Source organism: Hordeum vulgare, chromosome 2H (assembly GCF_904849725.1).
Source record: "Hordeum vulgare subsp. vulgare chromosome 2H, MorexV3_pseudomolecules_assembly, whole genome shotgun sequence".
NCBI classification, from domain to species: Eukaryota; Viridiplantae; Streptophyta; class Magnoliopsida; order Poales; family Poaceae; genus Hordeum; species Hordeum vulgare.
The window spans coordinates 182374683-182398643 of NC_058519.1; the positions used below are offsets into that span (position 1 = coordinate 182374683).

At 46.9% G+C, this 23961-nt stretch overlaps 1 protein-coding gene across 1 annotated transcript; it reads left to right on the top strand.

The window, feature by feature from the left end:
* Positions 1-565: 565 nt before the first annotated feature.
* Positions 566-5232, top strand: LOC123425751 (G-type lectin S-receptor-like serine/threonine-protein kinase B120). Its single transcript, XM_045109470.1, has 7 exons — positions 566-1694; positions 1789-2148; positions 3302-3412; positions 3541-3987; positions 4089-4326; positions 4423-4573; positions 4660-5232. Exons 1-7 carry the CDS (start codon positions 728-730, stop codon positions 4978-4980), a joined length of 2595 nt encoding a protein of 864 aa, XP_044965405.1. The 5' UTR covers positions 566-727; the 3' UTR covers positions 4981-5232.
* Positions 5233-23961: the final 18729 nt, after the last annotated feature.

Here is a 23961-nt window from a genome sequence, read left to right on the forward strand (position 1 = left end):
CGAGAGTCGTTGGTGCAAATCTCACGACACCAAGGCCTCTATCAAGGCATTTGACGCCACCCTTAAGAATATCCTGTGTAGCACCTTCATGATAAGGATGAAGATCATGGGCGATATAGGAACCCTTGCCGCATCTCCACATTGTTTCCTTTATAGACAAAAAATACTTTTTCTTCTTCTTTTAGTACGTTTACATTTGCTTGCGTGTAGCAATCCTATGAAGTTTAACAGACAATTAATCATCACCAACTCCACGTCAAATTTGTTCTATGTTGAAAAAGCTAATTGACGATGATTTGGCACTCTTTAACATGTCATTTGAGATAAGGACGCCATCATTAGCGTGAGTACGTAGCGGCTGCTCAGCTTCGTGCAGTCTTGAGTCCCAAACAATGTGAAGCCGGAGCTTCGCAGCCCCTTCCGTCCCCATAATCTAACCACTCTTTAGTGTAGTCGCACTCGCTGACACTCACCACGCCTAATGGAATCCGATGAATTGAAAAATGGTTAGCCTAATTAAATCCCATTCAAAACCATGCGGCCAAAATGCTTTCCCCACGCGGCTCTCTTCTCTCTCTCGCGCGCGCGCTTGATATAGTATAACCACACGCCCGAGCCCGAGGAAGAAGCAACTTCTTTCGTAGTAGTAGCGGTAGACCTCTTCTCCTCCGACCCCCTTCACCACAAGAGATCCAAGCGAGGATCCGCCCGACCCCAGCCGCCATTGATGGCTCATGCCACCTCGGCAGCGCTCGCGCTGCTCATCTTCCTCCTTTGCCGGCACGTCCACGTCGATGCGGCGACGACGCTGTTGCAAGGGCAGTCGCTGGCGGGTGACGATAAGCTCCTGTCGGCCAACGGCGCCTTCTCGCTCTCCTTCTTCTCGCCTTCCGGCGGCGACGGCACGCGGTTGTACCTCGGCGTCATGTACGCCAAGGCCGCGGAGCCGACCGTGCCGTGGGTTGCCAACCGCGAAGCGCCGGTGAGCGCCGCGGCGTCGTCGTACGCCGCCACCGTCACCGACTCCGGAGACCTCCGGGTGCTGGAGGGGGAGCGCATCGTGTGGCAGACCAACACGACCTCGTCGGTGGGGAACTTCACGCTGACGATCCAAGACACGGGGAACCTCGTGCTGGCCGGCGGCAGCGGCGCGCAGGCGGTGCAGCTCTGGCAGAGCTTCGACTACCCGGCCGACACCTTCCTCCCCGGGATGAAAATCACGCTGGCCCGGCGCGACGGCGCCGTCGTCAGTCAGACGCTGTTCCGGTCGTGGAGGAGCCCCGACGACCCGGCCCCCGGCAACTTCACGCTCGGGCAGGACCCGCTGGGCTCGGCGCAGCTCTACATATGGCGCCGCAGCGAGGATGGCAAGAACGTCACGCACTGGAGGTCCGGGCAGTGGGCCAAGACCAGCTTCGTGGGCATCCCATGGCGGCCGCTGAATCTGTACGGCTTCCAGCTCTCCGGCGACCTGTCCCAGAGCAACGGCCAGTACTACACCTTCCACATCTTCAACTCCTCGCAGTACAGGTTCATGCTCCAGCCCAACGGCACGGAGACGTGCTACCAGCTCGTCGATGCCACCGGCGCCTGGGAGGTCGTCTGGTCGCAGCCGACGGTGCCATGCCAAGCCTACAACACGTGCGGCCCCAACGCCGAGTGCTCCGCCGACGACCACTGCAGCTGCCTTAAAGGTTAAAATTAAATCCGGTCGATCGTGTAGAAACGTGCTACTCCTAGTACATTACTTTGCATGGATCTCTCAACTACGTTGGTGCAAATTCGCAGGTTTTGAGCCGAAATCCGAAGCGGAGTACGGCGACGGGGTGTGGGCGCAGGGGTGCGTGAGGAGCAGCCAGCTGACCTGCAGCGAGCGAAACGTGAGCATGAGCGGCGGCGACGCGTTCGCCGTCCTCGCCGGCGTGAAGCTGCCGGACCTGGCAGCGTGGGAGTCGGCGGTCAGCAGCGCGGACGCGTGCATGCAGTGGTGCCTGGCCAACTGCACGTGCAACGCGTACAGCTACAGCGGCGCCACCGGGTGCTTGACCTGGGCCCAGGAGTTGGTGGACGTCTACCACTTCCCCGACGGACAGTTCCCCAACGGACAAGGATATGACCTGCACATCAAGGTCCCCGCTTCGGTATTAGGTAAGCTTATGAGTGTTGATGATTTCTTAACCTTTGGACTTCTAAATTGAGTTAGGAAACTTCTCGGCTGTTGAGGAAATGTTGATAAATGCCTACTGTAGATATTTGTTCTTTCTGTCGTGTGATTGTGGCAAGACTTGCATGACTTACATTTTGGTCGCGTTACTGTATAAAATGTTCTTTTTTGTTGCTACAAACAAAAATCCAAACCACTGAATCTGGCCTAGTAGGAGTAAACAATGACACCTTGGTCCTTGTCAACGAGGAACGCGCGACCCCAGCCGTGTAATTCTAAATAGAAACGAAACACTGAATTCATTCATACAAAGTTGTGTGGATGCATGCGCAGTGGTTGGGGGTCTCCTTGGCGCGATGCCCTGTCTAGTCCACGGAATAAAATTCACCGGATCATGTAGTCGACTAGGAGATGGTTGCCAACTTGGACCAGTAAACAGTTACCGTCAAGGGTGAAAACAACCAGACTGCTCTGCCTTTCATACGACTTTCGCCCTCATTTCGTATGCTTTTATCTGCTGTCATTGTTTGGCAACGCATTAAGAAAGCTAAAAGGGTTAATGTGAATATTCGAAGGCCTGCCAGAAGAAGGAAACGATTATAACTTCTGAACGTATGCAAGCTGACTTTTGAGGAAAGATCGAGACGGCCTGTTTCGATCCTTCAATCGGCTTAAAAGATTTTCCCGACAGCGACATGTACTAAATCTTTTCACCAAGTACCTAACATTTGGTCAGATCTTTCATTACATTAGGATATGGATGAAGCCGGCCGTGAGGTGGATAGTTTAGTTAGGTTCTCTCGCGAATAATATATTGCAAGTAGCACAAATGGAACATGTGGAACAAACCAAGCTTGGTTTGACCATGCAAGCCAACATGTCTGATCATATTTGGTGGTTTTTATATTTACCTGATCTAAATCCACGTGCGGCTTTGCCAGATTAGATGCCCACAGTTTGTAACTTTAGGGGAACTTCTATCAATGATTAAAGTTTTCTTCTGATGTGATAGGGCCGATTCATAGATACTAGTACTGTTCCTCTATCCTTTGCCACTGTCGATGAAAATGACCCATTTGACTGACAGTTGGACATGGCTGATCATAGTTTTGACGGTATTTTTTCTTACCTGGGCAGATTCAGGCTCCAAACGGAGGACAAGGGTTATTGTTAGCGTAGTGATCGTCCTGGCGGTTGTACTGGCCGCATGCGGCTTTGTCCTGTGGAAATGCAGAAGAACAATCAGAGGTAAGGATCTGAAGATTTCAGCAATTTGCAACTAAATTTTTTGCGTTCAAGGAGGCTACACCACCACTATCACTCTCAGTATTCCGTATACATGGCAGGCTAATTTGGCTCGTCTTATCTGGTTACAGAGAAACTCGGCGTCGGTGGCGGGAAAAAGAGGACGGGAGCCTCACTGATGCTGCGTCCTGCTGCGATGAAAGCCAAGCATGACTTCTCAGGGCCGAAGCAGCCCGACCAGGACGAAGCGGAGAACGGCGATGGCTGCGAGCTGCCGCTGTTCACTCTCGAGACCTTGGCGGCGGCTACCGGCGGCTTCAGCGAGGCCAACAAGCTCGGGGAGGGAGGGTTCGGGCACGTGTACAAGGGGAGCCTCCCCGGCGGCGATGAGGTGGCGGTGAAGCGGCTGTCGAGGAGCTCCGGGCAGGGTTGCGAGGAGTTCAAGAACGAGGTGATACTCATCTCCAAGCTGCAGCACCGCAACCTGGTGAGGATCCTGGGGTGCTGCATCCATGGCCACGAGAAGATGCTGGTGTACGAGTACATGCCCAACAAGAGCCTCGACGCCTTCCTCTTCGGTATGCATTGCACGCGCACCGTCTGTCTTCTTAGGGTAGTGTGGCGTTAGCTTTCTTGGGCCAGCTCTGACGATATGGTGGTACGGTGGTGATCGGAACAGATCCGGCGAGGCGGGGGCTGCTGGACTGGAAGACGAGGCTCCACATCATCGAAGGGATCGCGCGGGGGCTGCTGTACCTCCACCGGGACTCGAGGCTCCGCGTGGTGCACCGGGACCTCAAGGCCAGCAACATCCTCCTGGACAATGACATGAACCCCAAGATATCCGACTTCGGCATGGCCAGGATCTTCGGCGGCGACAAGAACCAGGAGAACACCAACCGCGTCGTCGGCACACTGTGAGTGCCAATTACTAGTACATTGCTTGCATAAACCAACAATGGCGGAACGTCGAATATTTTTGCTGAAATTTTGCTACGACGACGTGTCGGCAGAGGCTACATGTCGCCGGAGTACGCGATGGAGGGCCTGTTCTCGGTGAGGTCCGACGTGTACAGCTTCGGCATCCTGATCCTGGAGATCATCACCGGCCAGAAGAACAGCAGCTTCCACCACATGGAAGGCTCACTCAACATCGTAGGCTACGTAAGCTCCTCACGTCAACACTGTTGTATTCTTCTTCTTCTCTTAGAGTGAGCTTTGTTGCTGACCTGCTTTGGTCTCCGGTGCAGGCGTGGCAGATGTGGAACTCGGACAAGGGGGAGCAGCTGATCGACCCGTCGATCCGGGCGTCGAGCTCGGCGTCGGCGTCGCGGGAGGCGCTACGGTGCGTCCACATGGCGCTGCTGTGCGTGCAGGACCACGCCGGAGACCGGCCGGACATACCGTATGTGGTGCTGGCGCTGGGCAGCGACAGCTCCGTGCTGCCGATGCCGAGGCCGCCTACGTTCACGCTGCAGTGCACGTCCTCGGACAGGGACGGGTTCAGAGGGAAGGCCGACGAGTCCTACTCCACCAGCGACCTCACCGTCACCATGCTCCAAGGGAGGTAGCCGATGCTGGATAGTGATGTGTGGAACTTGTGCCGGACGATTCAACTGGTTGTAGAGATTGTTTCCCTTCGCTCCCTCTCTCTCTCAGTACATGGCGCAAATTTTGTAACACTGTGTTCATTAGCAGGCTAAAACCTTGTCTACTTGATCGGCATGGCAACCGCCAACTGTACATATGACAGGCTCAGGGAGTCAACTAGATATGACATAAATATTGCACATCTAAGTCATATATTATTGATCTTACGTGAAGATTCGTGTGAATATTTTCTTTTCCTTTTTTCTCCATTTTATTTTTCATTTAGTCATTTAGATGTGTAATAACTATTTATCAGCTATTTGAAACTTTTCAAAGCATTGGTGGGGATGGAGAGCCAAGTGGAAATGATGCCCCAAACACTATACGTGAAAAAACACTCCTGCGCAAGGTACTTGTTCGTTTCATACCTGATGAGACACAACTTACACACCTCGTCATGATGCCAACCTCTCATGGCCAACCGGTCTGCAGTAAGTATATTCCGGAGGAGTAGAAGCTACATGAATAGCTTGCATTCATGCTCCACCCCTGGCATTGCAAACTTTCTTTGCCGACAAAGGGGAAGTGGCACCATCAAACTAGAGTTGGTACGTGAAGGAGGCCGAGTACGAGCCCGAGGAAGGAGTCTGCACAGTGACATCTTCAACTCTGAGAGTAAAGTGGATGTCTTGAAGCAAGGACCAGAGAGTGATATATCCCCAGATTTGTAGAGTGCTGGTAATACGGAAATCCATTTCGGCTCTCGGGTCCAGATGCTCCCTCTATCTAAACCCTATCTTTGCCCTGAGATTCGGACGTTGGGTTGTATTCACATATGTATTTTCATGAACCCACGCGAAGGCTGGCCCAATTGTTAGTACGACCAACCGCTAGGCCGAGTTGACGACGTTTGTTGTACAGATGGAAGTGCGATAGATATGTCCCAACGGGTGTGCCAAAGTGGGCCAACGTTCGGTAAACGACAACACTGCACGCTACTTGGACGCAGATCCACCGTCACCTTTTTTTTGAATAAAATGGGTTCCCCCCTGATCCACTTTTTATTAATGAAGCAAAGTATTCGCCACATATAGCTGTAGCACCCTCTAGAACGACACCAGACTACAGGGAACACCAAAAGTAAACGAAAATACAACCGCAGAAATAAAATCACATCAAAATAAAGACGAGAAAGTAATCTATGGGTACTGCTCCAACTCAGGTTTGCAGATTCATCCAAGCGATGCGCAGAAGCTCCCCTCTGTATTTGTCCATCTTAGTGACGAATTGTCACATCACTCCCTCCCGTGTGGCGTCGCAGAGCACAACCCATTGCTGAAGAGAACTTCGAAGTTTCACAAGCACACAATCCGGACTTTTCCAAGATCGACCCTGGAAACAGAACTCATTTCTTAGTCTCCAAATACTCCACAAGGAGGCAACAGCAATGATATTCTAGGGTGGCATTTTCTTATGAATCTGCCATAAGGCACAAATATCCTTAAAGCACGACATAATGGGCATATGAAAAGAGTCAGCAAAAAGTTTCCACATGCATTTAGCCACCACACACTCAAAAAATAGATGTTGTACAGATTTCAATTCATTACAAAACAAGCAAGTAGGATCATCAGCATTCCTTCTCTTAGCTAAGTTATCACTGGTTAAGCTTTCAACATTCAGCCAAAGAAAAACATGGATATTTTGTGGACACAGAATTCTCCACAACTTTTCACCAATGGCAGAGGCCACACCCCAAAGTTAATAGTATTATAAAAAGACTTAACATAATTCACTGCATTGGATTCGAACATCCATATGGGAACATCAGGGCCATCAGATAACAGAACCCCTTGAATAATATCAAGTAACTCGTTCCATTTATCAAGACCCCTACTATCTACACACCTCTTAAAGGAGAGATTAAGATCTACACCATCCCAAACCTGAGAGACATTGCAATCAAGTTGGTTGCAAATGTAGAAAAACTCCTAGAATTGCACCTTCAGGGAACATTCTCAACCCATAAATCATGCCAAAACTTGATACTTCTACCATTACCAATTTTCAACTTGTAGAAAATCTTGGAAGCATTTAGAGCCCAGGTTATACTCTTTCAAAAGGAAGATCCATTGTCAGATTTAGACCAAAGTATATTAGGAGACTCAGTGTTATATTTGAAAGAGATAACATCTTTCCAGTCTTTTCTATGAGTATCAAAAAACCTCTTCCCCCAGGAGGCCAATAAGGCCATATTGAACTCCTTCAGGTTGGGTATTCCCAGCCCCCCAAAGGATTTCTTCCTGGTAATCAGCCCCCAATTAGCCAGATGATATTTATGTTGGACCCCCATATTCCCCCAGAAAAAATGGGCCATTTGCGAATTAATACCATCTACTGCCCATTTGGGAAATTAGATTACTGCCATAAGATAAGCTGGGATAGTGACGATGCAAGCACAAAGAAGGATCAACCTCCCTTTATAAGTAAGATATCTACCCAGCCAGCCAGAAATGCAACTGATGATCCTATCAATTATTGGTTGAAGGTTTTCCCTATGCAGTTTTGCATAGTGAAAAGGCACACCCCAAGTATTTAATAGGAAAAGACCCAACTTTACAACTAAAAATTTGGGCAAAAGATTTAGTCATCTCTTCCTCAATATTAATAGTCAAAAGATCACTCTTATGAAAGTTGATTTTCATCCCAGACAGGTTTTCAAAGCAAGACAGGATCCATTTAAAGTTTCTCACTTTTTTACAGGAGTTTTCTAGGAAAAGCAGAGTATCATCAACATATTGCAAGCCGGTGAGCACTCCTTTGATGACATGAGGCAGAAGCATTGAAATGAGATTCTACTCAGAAGCTTTAATTAGTATTTTATAGAAAACATCTACAACAAGATTAAAAAGAAGGAGATTGGGTCCCCTTGTTTAAGGCCTTTGCCACCAACAAAGTAGGGGCCAGTCACATCATTAAAACGAACACTAAACGTAGTCCTAAGTAGTACACTTTTGATCCAGGAGATCCATGTGGCACCAAATCTCCTAGATTCTAACATTTCAAAAAGAAACACCCAGCTCACTCTATCATAAGATTTCTCGTAGTCTAATATTAGCAGAGTCCCCTGAGTGTTGGAACGTTTAACTTCATGAATCACTCCATGAGCCAACACCACACTCTCAAGTATAAACCTCCCTTTGATGAGAGTTGATTGATTGGGAGAGATTAGTCTATACCCAATAGGTATCCAAGACTAATAGGTATGAATTTCTTCATATCCTTGTGTAACGCCCAAGATGCGATCCTATCCTTATTTTGGCGCGAGGGCCTTGACAGGGATAGAAGCGCATCTTGTCGTTTCGCAAGAATGGATATCGTTACAAGTACATGTACTGAAAAGATGAGTATATGGAATTGGCTTACGCTCGCCACAAGCTACATCAGAGTCACACCAGTACAATACATACAATTATCACGAAGAAGAGGAGGGTCCGTTTACGGATGAAAACAAACGATAAAAGAACGATGTCCATCCTTGCTATCCCAGATTGCCGGCCTAGAACACATCCTAGATCGATGAAGAAGAAGAAGAAACTCCAAATGAACAACCGTCACGCTCACGTCTTAATATCACTTTACATGTACCTGCAACTGGTGTTGTAGTAATCTATGAGCCACAAGGGACTCATCAATCTCATTTCCGAAGGTATCAAGACTAGCAGAGCTTAATGGGTGAGGTATGGTTAAGTGGTGAGGCTGCAACAACGACTAGAATTTATCTGAGGTGGCTAACTTACGAGTACAAGAATAAAGAGGGGTTGATCTACGCATAACGAACGTGAACTACTGATGATCAAATGGATGATCCTGAACACCTACTTACGTCAGACATAACCCCACCGTGTCCTCGATCGGAGAAGGAGCTCATGAAAGATACAGTCACGATTACGCACTCAGTTGGCAAGTTTTAGTTAAGCTTACTTCAAGTCATCCAGAACCAGATGTTAAACAAAGTTTCCACGTTGCCACATAACCGCGGGCACGGCTTTCCGAAAGATTTAAACCTGCAGGGATGCTCCAACTAGTCCATCACAAATTACCACAAGCCGCATAGAAAACCTCAATCACGAAACTCGTGATCTCCTCGGATTCCTTAGTGGAAAACCTCAACTCTGAGATCACCCAAAGTATCACCGGAATCCCGATGCACAAGATATGTCGTCAAAGGTAAAACTAATCCATCAAGGCCGCCCGACGTGTCGACGATCCCGATAGGATACGCGTATCTCGTTCTCAGGACAGGACGGATGGGTCACACTAGGAGTAAAACCAAACCTCGGGTTGCCCCATCGTGGCCCCATAGTCTGCCAGTTTGGACCAACACTCATGAGGAGCACTGGCCCGGGGGTTGATTAACTATTCGCGGGTGCCGGCAGGTCCCTATGCTTTTTATTAGGTTATTAGGCAAATGTAGTACCAAACTTGGGCCTTGCCAGACCAGTCTTAATCTAAAATGAATTATCAAGGGGGTCCCCATAACAACCCCGATCGTGTTAGGAGCGCTCAATTATGGACTATAACACCGGTAGCCGAAACTAAGGTGGCAAAGGTGTAACAAAACACCAAGCTAGAAAGGCTGAGCCTTCCACCTTTTACCAAGTATATAAGTGCATTAAATTAATAGCAATTAATAGGGTGATATAACAAGGAACCTGTTGGGGATATTACCTGCGGTGTGACCCGCCCTAATTAGGCCGGGTCAGGAAAGCGGTGACTTGTACATACATGGTTAGTGTAAGCCTTGACCTAGGCCTGAGGCGTGTTGAGAGATATTCTTTAGGAGGCCGCCAGGGCCCATGAGCTAGAAGGCGGTCCAGGATTGATGAAGAAGATAAGCCTCCAAAGAGGTTTCCTAGCTTGGGAAACACGGCGACTTAGAGACATGGAAGGCCACGACTTGTAACGTGGCCGGGACTTTTTGTAAACTCTAGTGCGTCGACCTGTATATAAAGGCGAGTCTCTGGGGCAGATAGATCAATTTAGAAATCATCGAGAGCTAGGTCAGGTGAGTTACACCCTCCTTGTAATAGAATCCACCATCAATATACACAAAGCAGGACGTAGGCTTTTACCTCCACACGAGGGGCCGAACCAGTGTAAATCTGAGTCTCGCTTCCGTTCAACCCCTTTGAGTCGCCACCAAGTTTTTGGATCCCGAGTGGACTGTTTTTATCGAGGGGCACCGATATTCGCGGTTACCACGGTAACCACGAAATACCGATAAAATTTCAGACGAAATTTTAAATCAAATTTTGAATTCAAATAATTTGCGTCCATATAGATAACTCTTTTACTCACAAAAATCACTAACCTTGTCGTACCTTAGTGGCTTTTCTGTCCCGCTTCTTATTACCAGTAGGTCATTAGTTCGAGTGTGTGTAACGCTCCCTCTAATTTGCACTTTTTTAAAAATTTGCAGCCTTAAAAAATAAAATGCACAATGTTAGAGCCGAATGCGCGAGCTGCTGCTGAGGAAAACGTGCTTTTCCATCGGCCCATCACCGCAACTATTAACCTGAAAGAGATGCCATCTATTTAACTAGAAGCTATCCGTTTGAATTCAAAATTTTCAAAATACTCGGGATTTTTTGCTCGGTATGACCCTTTTTCGAGGGGTAGCGATAAACGTGGCAACCGCGTGGTAACTCGATATTTCAAGCGGTAACCAAAATAGAGGTCGCCACCAAGGTGCGATGGCTCCTTCACTAAGTCCTTTCACGAGGACATCTGCCGTGACAAAACCACGACAGTTGGCGCCCACCGTGGAGAGGAAGGCGTAAGGCAATTGAAGAAGTCGCCCGGCTTTTGGCTGCCGGGTTCATCATTGAGGTTTTTCATCCTGAATGCTTGGCTAACCCGGTCTTGGTGCTCAAGAAGAATGACACTTTCCACATGTGCATCGACTACACCGACCTCAACAGGGCCTACCCAAAGGATCCCTTCGCCCTTCCTTGCATTGATCAAATCATTGACTCTACGGCGGGTTGCGTGCGTTTGTGTTTTTGGATGCCTACTCAGGATACCACCAGATCAAAATGGTTGTGGCGGACCAGGAGAAAACGTCCTTCATAACCCCCTTCAGAGCCTTTTGTTATGTGTCTATGCCGTTCGGGCTCAAGAGTGCGGGGGCGCCTTATCAACGTTGCATCCAGAATTGCTTGCATAGCCAGATCGGACGCAATGTCCACACCTACGTTCACGACATCGTAGTCAGGTCCCAGAAGAAGGTATCACTTTTGGAGGACCTCAAGGAGACTTTTGACAATTTGCGCGTATACCAGATGAGACTTAACCCTACCTAGTGTGTTTTTGGTGTTCCCGCAGGGAAGTTATTGGGTTTTCTAGTGTCAGAGCGAGACATTGAAGCTAACCCGGATAAAATTCAAGCGATCACTTCGCTAGGCAAGCTGGTCAATATCAATCAAGTTCAGCGCATGGCGGGTCGCATTGCGGCTCTAAGTCGTTTTATAAGTCGCCTTGGGGAGAAAGCCACCCCTATTTATCAGTTGCTCAAGAAAACTGGTCGTTTTGTTTGGACGGATGAAGCCAACGAAGCTTCCGAAGTCCTGAAGCAACAACTAGCTAAGCCGCGTGTATTGGCTGCTCCGGCTGACAAGGAGCCTATGCTCTTGTACATTGTGGCCAATTCTAAAGCGATAAGCGTGGCGGTGGTCGTTGAGCGTACAGAAGAAGGGAATGAATATCCGGTTCAACGACCAGTATACTTTATCAGCAAAGTCTTAACCCTATCCCAACAGGGCTAGCCGCATTGGCAGAAGCTGGTCTCTGGGGTGTTTATGGCGAGTCGGAAGTTCAAACACTACTTTCAAGAGCATCCTATCACGGTGGTTAGTTCTTTCCCCCTCGGTGATATTATTCAGAATCGAGAAGCGACTGGACGGATTGCTAAGTGGGCCATCTAGTTAGGACCTCACCATGTGCGATATACCCCTCGCATAGCCATTAAGTCCCAGACACTAGTGGATTTCATCAACGACTGGACCGAGTTGCAGATTCTAGAAGACATGCGTCATCACACATACTGGACCATCCATTTTGACGGGTCTAGGCAGCTGGAAGGCTTGGGGGCTGGCGTGGTGTTGACTTCGCCTGAAGGTGACACATTCTGCTATGTCCTCCGACTCATGTTTCCATGTACCAACAATGCGGGGGAGTATGAAGCTCTGCTCCATGGGTTGCGACTTGCCAAAGAGATGAATCTCTGTCGAGTCAGATATTTGGGTGACTCAGATCTAGTGGCATAGCAGGTTTCTGGCACTTGGGATTCCAGAGATCCCTTGATGGCGGCTTACAAGCGAGCTGTGTCGGACGTGGCGGGTCATTTTCATGGCTATGAGGTGGATCACATTGATCGTCGACTTAATGAAGCGGCAGATGCTCTTTCACGTCTCGGTTCGCAACGTAAGCCGGTTCCCCCTAATGTCTTTTTGGATGTGTTGCATAACCCATCGATAAGGCTGCCTTGAGAGGAAGATTTGGCGGTGCGAGATCCTGAGTCTCAATTTGAGGTGGCTCTCCGTGCTACCCCGGATTGGGCAGTTCCCTAGATGGCGTATCTAGCACGAGGCGAGTTACCCACCGATGAGTTGTTGGCCTGCCAAATCGTCCGTCGATGCAAATCCATGGTCATACATAATGGCGAGTTGCATAAGTGAAGCACTTCACGAGTATTTAAAAGGTGTGTCTCTTCCAAGGAAGGATGTGCGATTCTTAATGAAATTCATGCAGGCGACTGTGGTCATCATGTCGGGTCACGCTCCCTGGTGTCCAAAGCTTTCAGGCATGGGTTTTATTGGCTGACGGCTCATGCAGATGCCGAGGATATAGTTCGCTGATGTGATGGTTGCCAAAAATTTGGGCGTCAGATGCATGTGTCAGCTCAGTAATTACGGATGATCCCAATCACATGGTCGTTTGCGGTCTGGGGGCTGGACATGGTTGGTCCTTTCAAAATGTCATCCAACAAAAAGACTCACCTATTGGTGGCGGTTGACAAGTTTACCAAGTGGGTTGAAGCAAAGCCGGTTAGTAGCTATGATGCAGACACGACTGTCAAATTTCTGAAGAAGTTGATCTTCCGCTTCGGATATCCTCATAGTATCATTACTGATAATGGTACTAATTTATCAAAAGGCGCAATGCAAGAGTTTTGTGAAAGGGAGCATATCCGGGTTGACATTTCTGCAGTCGCACACCCTCAGTCTAATGGACAGGCAGAGAGGGTGAATCAAGAAATACTGCGAGGAATCAAGCCCCTGCTTATGGTACCTCTGGAACATACCCCGGGATGTTGGCTTGAAGAACTGCCCTCAGTTTTATGGAGCATCAGAACTACCCCAAATCGCTCTACGGATTTTACTCCCTTTTTTCTGGTCTACGGGGCAGAGGCAGTATTGCCAAGTGACATCAGACACGATTCACCACGAGTCGCTGCTTATGTGGAACAGGACAACGAGTTAGCACGTCAAGACTCGTTGGATGCTTTGGAGGAAGAGCGAGACTTGGCCGCATCGCGATCGGCGATTTATCAGCAAGACTTGCGGCGTTATCACAGCCGCCGCATTAAGAGCCGAACTTTTCAAGAGGGCGACTTAGTGCTCCGGTTGATTCAAGACCACACTGGTATGCATAAGTTATCCCCGCCATGGGAAGGACCGTTTGTCATCAACAAGAATCTACGGAAAGGTTCATATTACTTGGTGGATCTTCGCCCGGATAGACCAATGACAGAGGTTGAGACAACTCGCCCATGGAACATCGCCCACTTGCGACCATACTACACTTAGAGCCAGAGGCTCCTTATTTATTTTTACAATTTCGAGTTTGTAGTCTTTTATGTATAAAGCAATAAAGACGACACCCACGAACTTCGGGGTCCTTTGCTGTTTCAGCTTCTTGAAAGCATGAGTCTTTATTGTTCTACAAGCCGTCCAAGCATGGACGCTATCAGTATCAAAGAGTAAGTCGCCATGCTACGCTTATTTCAAAACTGGATACTCGTAGGCCAAAGAGGACCAAAGTTGCCACGTTGCACGATTCAAACATGGGCGCCTTATAAGATTTTGAGAATTAAGACGACTTACTTGGGGGCTACTAGCTCCCAAGACGTTTTGTAGTAAGAGCGGATACGCTTCTGCAATTCTATGTCTGGTTTTTCCCTAATGATAGGTCACTTGGGGGCTTCCACTCTCTGAGTCAGCCTGAATACCCTCTTGGCTAGAGAAAAATTAACACATTACAAATGGTTATACTGGACTATGTGTTGGATGAATCGCCCTATGGACCCATGTACTCTTGGAGAGTCAATCCTCTTTTGGACCCTGAACTTGCCTTGGTTAAAACATGAAAAGTACCCGCAAGTGCCAACACATGGAAAATAGACAAACCATTGGTTCACTAAACCTGCTTCACTGAAGCTTGACTCGCGCCTGATCAGCCGGTCTAAATAACTTGGGCTATTGCAAAAGCCTTCTTGGGGTAGCATTAGAGTTTCGCAAACTCGTCCTATCGTGTCGTAACTCATCGAGCCGAGAAATTTTATGACTATCTTCGTGGCATTGCCACAAGGTTTCATAAAACATTTTTATAACTCGCTACGACTCATAGAGCCGGCTCCTTGTTTATAACTCGCCGCGACCCACTGGCCGCCTTATTGTAAGCTGTGACTCATTGAGCCAGCCTATGGTATTTTTCCCTGATAAACAGGTTGAAGAATTTTGTTGTCAAACTATGACAGAGGTTTGGAAAGAGCGATTCATATTACTGAAGGCTAAAACTTCCAAACAACATAAGGTACGGTTGTGACACTGTTTTCCAGATACCTAAGACTATTACATGGATCACTAGGCCACCCAGGAGTCATCTCCCGATCAGAAAAAGATCACCATAGTCTTGGAGAATCGTCTTCACGCTAAGTCAGTTCAAGCCGCCTTCGGATCACCCAGTTTCGAGCTTTCGCCGTCTTCGATCTGTAAGTCGCCCAGTTTCCAATTGCAATTGGTCAAGGCGACGAAGTCGTCTTCATCGCTCAAGATGGCAGACAGATCGACATCAAAGTCAAAGGGATTCTTACGGCGTCGAGGAGTCAGGTTGGTGACTTCATATGAAGGAGGAGTCACCTTTTTATTGCTCTTATCATAAGCCGCGTGGTATTTTCCTAAGTCCAGGCTGGCTGCTAGCTGAGTCGCCGCGGAGCGAGATGCTTTCACACATTGGGGGTAGTCCTCTTCAGTGAACTCCGACTCGTCATATTTCAATTCTTGAAAGCGAACAGCTACCTCCTCCAGCTTAAGCTCGGGAGCATATGCCAGACACCGGCTTAAAGTGGTCAGTGCTCCCTTCCGGGCGGCCGATCTTTTTAATTCTTCCACTTGCGGCGGTAATGTTGACAGACAACCCATCATGTGTTTTATGGATTTTATGGGCTCTTTGTTGCCCATCACGGCCTTCATGGTCATCATGCCTCCCGTATACAACTGCTCTGTGAACGTATAATCCCCTTCAGCTTTAGAATGCAGTCGTTCTACAGGTGGGCGGCTCGTGGACCTACGAAGAATAGAGTGAGATATTTAGCATTTGAAATACTTTGCAGCCCTTTTCAGTTGAGGGGAATTGATCCTTACCAAAGATAGCCTGGGTCATGTTGGAGATATAATGTTTTAAGTCGGAGAGTTCTTGCAGAGCGGCTTCTAGCTTCTCTTCGGCTTGTTCCGCCCGCTTCACGATGGCGGCTTGATCAGCATGGGCTTTCTTTTCAAATTTCTAATGATCAGCTTTCATCTTCTCCATGTCAGCAAGGGCCAGGCGATATTTTTCTTCAAACTTAGCTCGCGCATCCTGCTGTTCGGCTAAGTTTTCTTTCAAACTGGCCAAGTTTGAGTCGGCCCGAGTCAAGGGTTCCTGCAAACAAATTTTGGGGAAGCAAGTTTCAGAAGTATTGCAAGCAACATCCCTGAAACTTGGGGGCTAATGTATGATTGTTTTAAAGTCATACCAAATTCAAAACCCGGCTCATCTTTCAGAAGATGACCCGGCCCTTGGGGGCTACATGTTGAAGTTTTTTCCACATTTAAGACCGGCTCATCTTTCAAAAGATGACCCGATACTTGGGGGCTATAGGTTGAAGTTTTTTCCAAATTCAAGACCCGACTCATCTTTCAAAATATGACCCGGTCCTTGGGGGCTACAGGTTGAAGTTTTTTCCAAATTTAAGACCCGACTCATCTTTAAAAAGTTGACCTGACCGTTGGGGGCTATAGGTTGAAGTTTTTTTCCAAATTCAAGACCCGACTCATCTTTCAAAAGATGACCCGGCCCTTGGGGGCTACAGGTTGAAGGTTCTCTACAAATTCAAGACCCGTCTCATCTTTCAAAAGATGACCCGGCCCTTGGGGGATACATGTTGAAGTTTTTTCCAAATTCAAGACCCGACTCATCTTTCAAAAGATGACCCGGCCCTTGGGGGCAAGAGGTTGAAGTTTTTTCCAAATTCAAGACCCGGCTCATCTTTCAAAAGATGACCCGACCCTTGGGGGCTACAGGTCGAAGTTTTTTTCAAATTCAATACCCAGCTCATCTTTCAAAAGATGACCCGGCCCTTGGGGGCTACAGGTTGAAGTTTTTTCGAAATTCAAGATCCGGCTCATCTTTCAAAAAGATAACCCGGCCCTTGGGGACTACATGCAGCTATGGGTCTCACAGACAACGCAAAAAACACAACTCATCAAAGAAAGCTAATCTTCTGGAAGGCTAATGGGTGGAAATACAAATAACAAAGGACATACCTCATGTCTTATCCGCATCATATTGGCCAAGCTCTTTTCCATTTCATAGCTTGTTTCCACGTGACTTACGAAACCAAAATAGAGTTGTTCAAATTCAAGTTTCTCATAATTGGGGATCTTCCGCTTGGTATTATCTTTTTCTGCAGAAGAGTGGGTCTCTTTGGACGCATGTTTTGTTAACACCGTGGCCGCAGGCTTAAAATAGCGAGTACCAGTAATGACTACTGTGTCTAGGTCTTCAGACGCCTTGGAAGAGCTTGGCGGGTTGACCTGTTTAGTTTTTTTCCCTTCAAAGGGCTCGAAGGATCAATCCAGACATCAGGAAAATCATCCAAAGGGTTGTCATGAGTCACTGCTGGGTCTTCACCAAATTCTGGGACAGAGGCACTCATCCCAAACACTTCAGCTACCTTAGCAGCAGAAGACAAGTCGCTAGTTTTCCTTTTCTTTGCTTGTGCTCTGAGATGCGAAGGTACTAAAGTTAAGACATGCATGAGTATTGGGAAGAAAAAAAGGCTAGTCAAAGAACTTGCACCTGAACATGAATCATTGGGGGGAGAGTCGACATTGCCGAGTCGCCGGATCAAGGAGGTTAAACCTGATGGACAAAAGTTCAAGAAGTGAAGGAACGGCGAACAAATTTACATGAGAAGGGAAAGATACTAGCAGGAACATACCTCACTTTGCCATTTTCGACTAGTTGTCTTTTCGGGTAACCCAGACACTAAGTCGCCGGAATGGCTTCGGGGTTGGCATTTGGGGGTGTAACTCGCCTTCTTCAAAAGGAAATTGGGGTCGAGATGAGCATTCGGGTGAGGCATGGGAACTTTTGCACAGATCCGCCTGGCCGGCCTGGGGGAGAAGAAGATGAGTCGGAGGAAATAGAAATTACCTCGACAACCTCATCCTGGCTTCTGTGGTCATCATCCTACGGACAAAGGTAATGGAGCATAAGTATAAGACAGAATGTAGTAATAAGGAGAAGGTAATTTTTACCTGTGATTGTTCTTCGACGGCCCGAGACTCGCCAACGACAAATGACTGCTTGATGGCGGCTTTGCCATTGTTCTTCTTCTTCTTGGGAGGCGGCTTGGTTGTTTTCTGGACAATCACTTTGGGCTTTCGAGACCAAAATGCTGAGCCCCTCTGATTGATATATTGGAAGTTGGATCAGGAACATGGGTGAACATATTGAAAGAATAAAAGGAGGCGGCTTGGATTGTTACCGCTGGAGCCGGGTTGGAGAGGCAAAAGGGCTTGAGCCCAATTTTGGTGCAATTCTCCATACACTCGCTGCTTAACTTCTTGATAATTTCAAAAATGTCTTCTTCAGTAAGTCTTGTATGGAAGAAACACTAGGGTGGTCCAAGCTGCCATCATATTCACACATCAATCCGTCCCGGCGGCTCAAAGGAAGAATTCTCCACTCCACCCAACAGCGGATTAGATCAATCCCAGTGAGCCCATTGTTGGTCAAAGACCTTAGCTTGGAGAAAGCAGGGAGGAATGTTGATTCTTCTTCTTCAGTTAGTTTTTCTAGCAGCTTGAAATCCATGGGCAAACGTTCTTCTCTGAAACCCGGAAGTGGGTTCTCGTCGGGTGGAGATGTGTCACGAGAGTAAAACCAAGACTCTGCCCAACCTTTGGGATGGTTGGGCAGAACAACAAATGGGAACCCGCATTCACGACATCGTTGAACGTTAACTCCCCCAAGCTCCAAGCAGGGCCCGCTAGCAAACTCGGTCTAGCGGTTGAGATGGAAAAATTTCCTAAACAGTAACACCGTGGGTTCTGTGTGCAGGTAAGCTTCACAAAACACTTGGAATTGGCAGAAATTGCTGATGGAGTTTGGCCCCAAGTCTTGAGGATGAAGGTTGAAAAAGTGCAAAGCATCTCTGAAAAACTTTGAGCCAGGAGGCTTGAAGCCTCGTTCGAGGTGATCTGCAAAGACAACTACTTCCCCTTCGACAGGTTGAGGAATTGTCTCGCCAAAGGCGGTTCGCCAGCCGACAACTTCATCTGTGTCAAGATAACCCGCCTTAACAAACTTCTCAAGATAAGCATCATTGACTTTGGTTAGCAGCCAATTTCACTTTGAGATAGTGCTCATAACTACAAAGGGAAGGAAGAGGGCGGATTATCAGAAACCACGGAGTGGCAACTCGCCAGTTAAATGACCTATGGCATCTCTACACGGATATTACAAATCGCCAATATATTATGACTTGCCAGCTAAAATGGTCAAAGATGTATCTATGGGAATGTTGTAACTCGCCATGGTGAAAGGATATGGGTTGCGGCTCTAAAAAAGGATTTGTCCTTAGGGAAATTCTTGATTGGAGACAAACATGTTTCCAAACATCAAATGATAATTCACGGATCTACACGCATTTCCAGTAAAGAAAAATAAACGCTGACCGAGAGGTCGAGCACTACAAGAACACGGAAGAACACTATGATAAATGGTGTGTACATCTATGAGTTGCGGAGGAACAACGGATTGATAGGAGACTTAACAGGAAATGCCGCAGTCGTTACTTCATGGATCTACGGTACCACATCTAGATTAAGCGAAGAAGCAAGAACATTGTAGCGACTAAGATGCGGTCCTTTGCTATTTAGGGGGCGATGCCCCCAAGAATGGAAAGAAGCGCATCTATGCGTTTCGCAAGCAAGATAAACATAGCACAGACATACATAAAGAATGACAAATAGGGAATCGTTTGGCATCTCAAATAGATAACATCAGAGTTACATCAACACATTTATTCAGGCAAGGTAGTTCCGCTATGGACTACATAACATAAGAAAAGTCTATGCTACCCCGCATGCTTGCCCACGATCATGACCACGGCCTCAGTCTTCTGGATAGTTCACGTACAGGCGGTCGTTCTCCTCATCGTACTGCCATGCTAGCTGCATGCCATCGGGATCACGTGTGTCGGGCGTACATGTACCTGTTGCAGTGTTGAAGTAATCTGCAAGCCACAGGGACTCAGCAATCTATGACCTCGATACCAAAACTAGTCAAGTTATTAGGTGAGGAAGGTTCAGTGTTTAGGTTGCAACATCCGAAGCATTTATGGTGGCTAACTTACGTAGAACAAGTTATTGATGTGGTGGTCTACGCGGGCGATCGAAGACTATGTGATAACTAAGTGATCCTGAACACCTACTAACGTCAAACATAACCCCACCGTGTTCCCGATCGAAGAGAGATCTTCGAAGGGGACAATCACGGTTACGCACACGGTTGGCAGTTTTATTAGAATTATTTCAAATTATCTAGAACCGGATGTTAACAAATATTACAAGTTGCCACAGAACCGCGGGCACGGCTTTCCGAAAGATTAAACCCTGCAGGGGTGCTCTAACTAGTCCATCACAAACAGTCACGGGCCGCAAAGTAATCCTCTATCACGAATCTCGTAATCTCAACGGATTCCTTAGAGGAAAACCTCAACTCTGGGGAGAACCGATGCTTCACCGAGATTCCTATACGCAAGATATATTGCTAAGGTAAGACAAGACTAGCAGGACCTCCCGGTGTGTTGACGACCCCGATAAGAGCCGCGCATCTCAGTCTCAGGACACCACCGTCTATGCATAGTGGACAATGACCAAATGCCTCAAGTTTCCCCGAGGTGGTATTGCCGACTGCTAGGTGGGTGGACCAACACTCATGAGGAGCACTGGCCCGGGTTGTTGATTAAATCCTCGGGGTAGCTATTCCCTATGTAGAATTATTATTAAGTGATTAGCAAATTAAAACCAATGTTGGGTCGTGTCGGACAAGTCTTAACACTACACGATTTATCAAGGGGGTTCCCATAACAACCCCAAACGTGTTAGGAGCGATCAGTTATGGAATCAAACACCGGTAGCCGGAAACTAAGGCGGCAATAACGAAACAAATCACCCGGCAAAATCTAGGACTTCCGTCATTTACCAAGTATATAGGTGCATTAATTTAATAACAGATTTAAACATAATGATATCAAACTCATGTTATCACATGAGACAATTGCACCTACAACTAGCAACGCTAACATTAGAAGCTGAGCAAGCCTACTTAGCCATTCAATATTAGCTAGGAGGGGAAAGTGTTTGGGTTTCATGGAAATATCAGGAGGCAATTATTTTAGTGGTTGGCAGCGAGCATATGACGAAGGAAACGTGAATCTAGGCATAACAAAGCTAGAGACGGTATCAAGGTCATGGTCATCTTGTCTGTGATGTCTTCAGCTTGGAACTGCTCTTGTTCGTCCTGCACGTACTCTCCCGAATCCACGTACTCGCTCTCTGATCCCGGTGCTACCCAATATAAAAATAGCATCCAATGAACAACAACACAACATGATGCATGAGATGAGAATGATCACGCATCTCTATTCTAATCACTTGCATATGCATGAGAAGAAAAGACAAACTTCTGGACAGAACTACACTCTAAGCTATCTTGACATGCATGAATATGACATTAACAGATGCATCATGAGAAAACGATGCAAAAACATATAAAGAACGTTGAGAACAGAGCTACGGATCAACCGGAAACTACGAAACAAGAAATGGAGTCCTACAGATCAAATCTACCACAAGCACTCTCCAATGGCATACTTCTGGTATTCCTAGGTTTCCACATGATCAAACAAACAAGTATAGGTGGGGTGGTGCAAAGAAACTCACCACACCACCAACTATGCACTCACAAGCTTCAAAACTACAAAACTATGCAATCTGTCCTAAACATCATCGTAGCAGTTTGAGAGCAACATGCAAAGCACCTACAGCCACCCAAATGTGCCAAACAAGATATGTGGCAAAAGCTATTCAAAAGCTCTACAAGCATGATCAAAATATAATGCAAAGGAGTTACACACAGAAAGATCTACAGGTGCTAACTTGGACAAAAATAACAGATTTCAGGGACTTTGTGAAAATCTCAGATTCTCACCAACTGTTTATGCTCTGAAGCATTTTGACAGCCCCCAAAACAATATCTACAGGAAGTGAAAGTGCATGAAAATTGACATAGAGCTAGAAAAACACAAAAGCTCCAACTCTCTAGTTGATTGCAAGGGCGGATTCCCAAGACATGAACTTTTGCAACCACAACTAAAAGGGAAGAAGCCACATGCCTACTTTGACAAAGCACAACTTGCACATACAAACTCCTAAGCATGAAACAAAACTACCATGATGTAGAGGGGTTCACCCACTACTGCCACATCAAGGAATCATCCTCTTAGGCTCATCACATCACATGGCACCAAGCTCTAAACATAGATCAAAACAGAAAAATGACATTTCCGGAAAGTGTCCAAAAGGGAATTCTGATTCCACCAATGGATTCGTGGGAAGATTCTACCCCAAAAACATATATAATACCTAGGTACTTGCATAGAACAAATGGGCACAAAGTTGAAAGGAAAAACAACATGGAATCACATAGATGCAAATAGTGCCACATCACATGTGTTGCACACTAGTTCATCACCTACACATGCACTTGCACACACCCACCACTCCAATGGTGCACATGAGGGGTAGACCTCATGTTCATGTGCCTTAGCACACCACCACACACACACATACATCAAGCATACATAAACTAGCACCTACACAAGCTATTCTAAAACACACACACTTACTTACACTCACATCAACTACCACTAGCACACACACATATATGCTTGCACCCAAGTGCTCACTAAGGCAAAACTATGCACACACACACACATGCACACACACATGCACACACACACATAAGCACACACCATATGTAGTTTGCAACACATGACCAACTACACACATACACATACATCAATGACTCCCTACACACACATACTAACTAAAACAAAGCGAAACCTACTGGTTTAAATCCTAAGCAACAAAATAGAGATGCCCAAGCAACACAACTAACAAGCAAATATAAAATAGCAAAAGTAAATAACAAAAAATAAATAAAAGGGTGGCTTGGGGGATCGAACCCCAAACCTGCTGCACACCACCAACTAGCACAACCACTTCACTACAACACTTGGCTCGACAGAGAGGGGAGAGGAAGCAGGTTAAGTCTCCCTCTGATGCTACTGTGCCTCAAAATCCACAAAACAAAAGGGGCGCCACTGGGTTTCGAACCCATGATCAACTGCTGCGCAAAACCACTCTGCTAGTTGTGCGGAGGTTAACAGAGAGGGGGACTCTGCTCTTTTGAGCAACCCCCTTTGGATCTGCTACTGCCCGACGGTGGCCGGGACAGGGGAGGCTCACCTTCGGCGACACGCTTCAAATTGAGCAACGGCTCATTGCTGGGAGGAAGAGGGATCCTCCACGGCACTACAAGGAATATGCTAGTACACGACGCTATTTTTTCGTTGCTACATCGTCACGGTTTTTCATTTACGACGATCGCACGACGAAAAACCAAGCGTAAAAAACGGAGCGTCAGAAATGAACAGCAACGACGTTTTGGTCAAAATCGTCGTAACTTTACGACGATTCCTGGATTGTCGTAACCTTTACGATGATCCTAAATCATCGCTGACAATCAAACCCAGTCCTACGTGGCAGTCCTACGTGGTAAAATTACGACGAAATCAAAACGTCATGGCTGAAATCAGCCCAACCCATTTCAATTGATCACATGGGCTCGTTTTATTTTTTTTGGGCTTTTCTTATTGGGCTTCTTTTGGGCCTTGGCCTATTTTCAGCCACTTTAGTTTTTTTTCGAATTTTTTTATCATTCTAATTTGGGCTTCTTTTGGGCCTTGGCCTTTTCATGCCCAAATACATTTGATCCATTTTCCGTTTTGGCCTTTTTTCATTTTTGAATTCAGCAGCTTTTTTTCTTTTATGTCCAAATAAATCTAAGCCCATACAGATTCGAAGCTCATACACATAAATCTGAGCCCATGGAACTTTGAAGCCCATACACAGATTCTAAAACATCTCATCCCACATCACAAAGTCAGTCCACATCACAAAGTATGAAGCACAACCAAAATCTGATATTATATAGCCCACATCACAAAGTATGTAGCACAACCAAAAATTTCAGCCCACAGCAAAAATAGCGTAGCACATATAGAT

Coding starts and splice junctions, on each gene's coding strand:
- LOC123425751 (XM_045109470.1), top strand. CDS start 728: ATGGCTCATGCCACCTCGGCAGCGCTCGCGCTGCTCATCTTCCTCCTT. Junction 1,695..1,788: donor CCACTGCAGCTGCCTTAAAG/GTTAAAATTAAA, acceptor GCAAATTCGCAG/GTTTTGAGCCGAAATCCGAA. Junction 4,574..4,659: donor CACTCAACATCGTAGGCTAC/GTAAGCTCCTCA, acceptor TCTCCGGTGCAG/GCGTGGCAGATGTGGAACTC.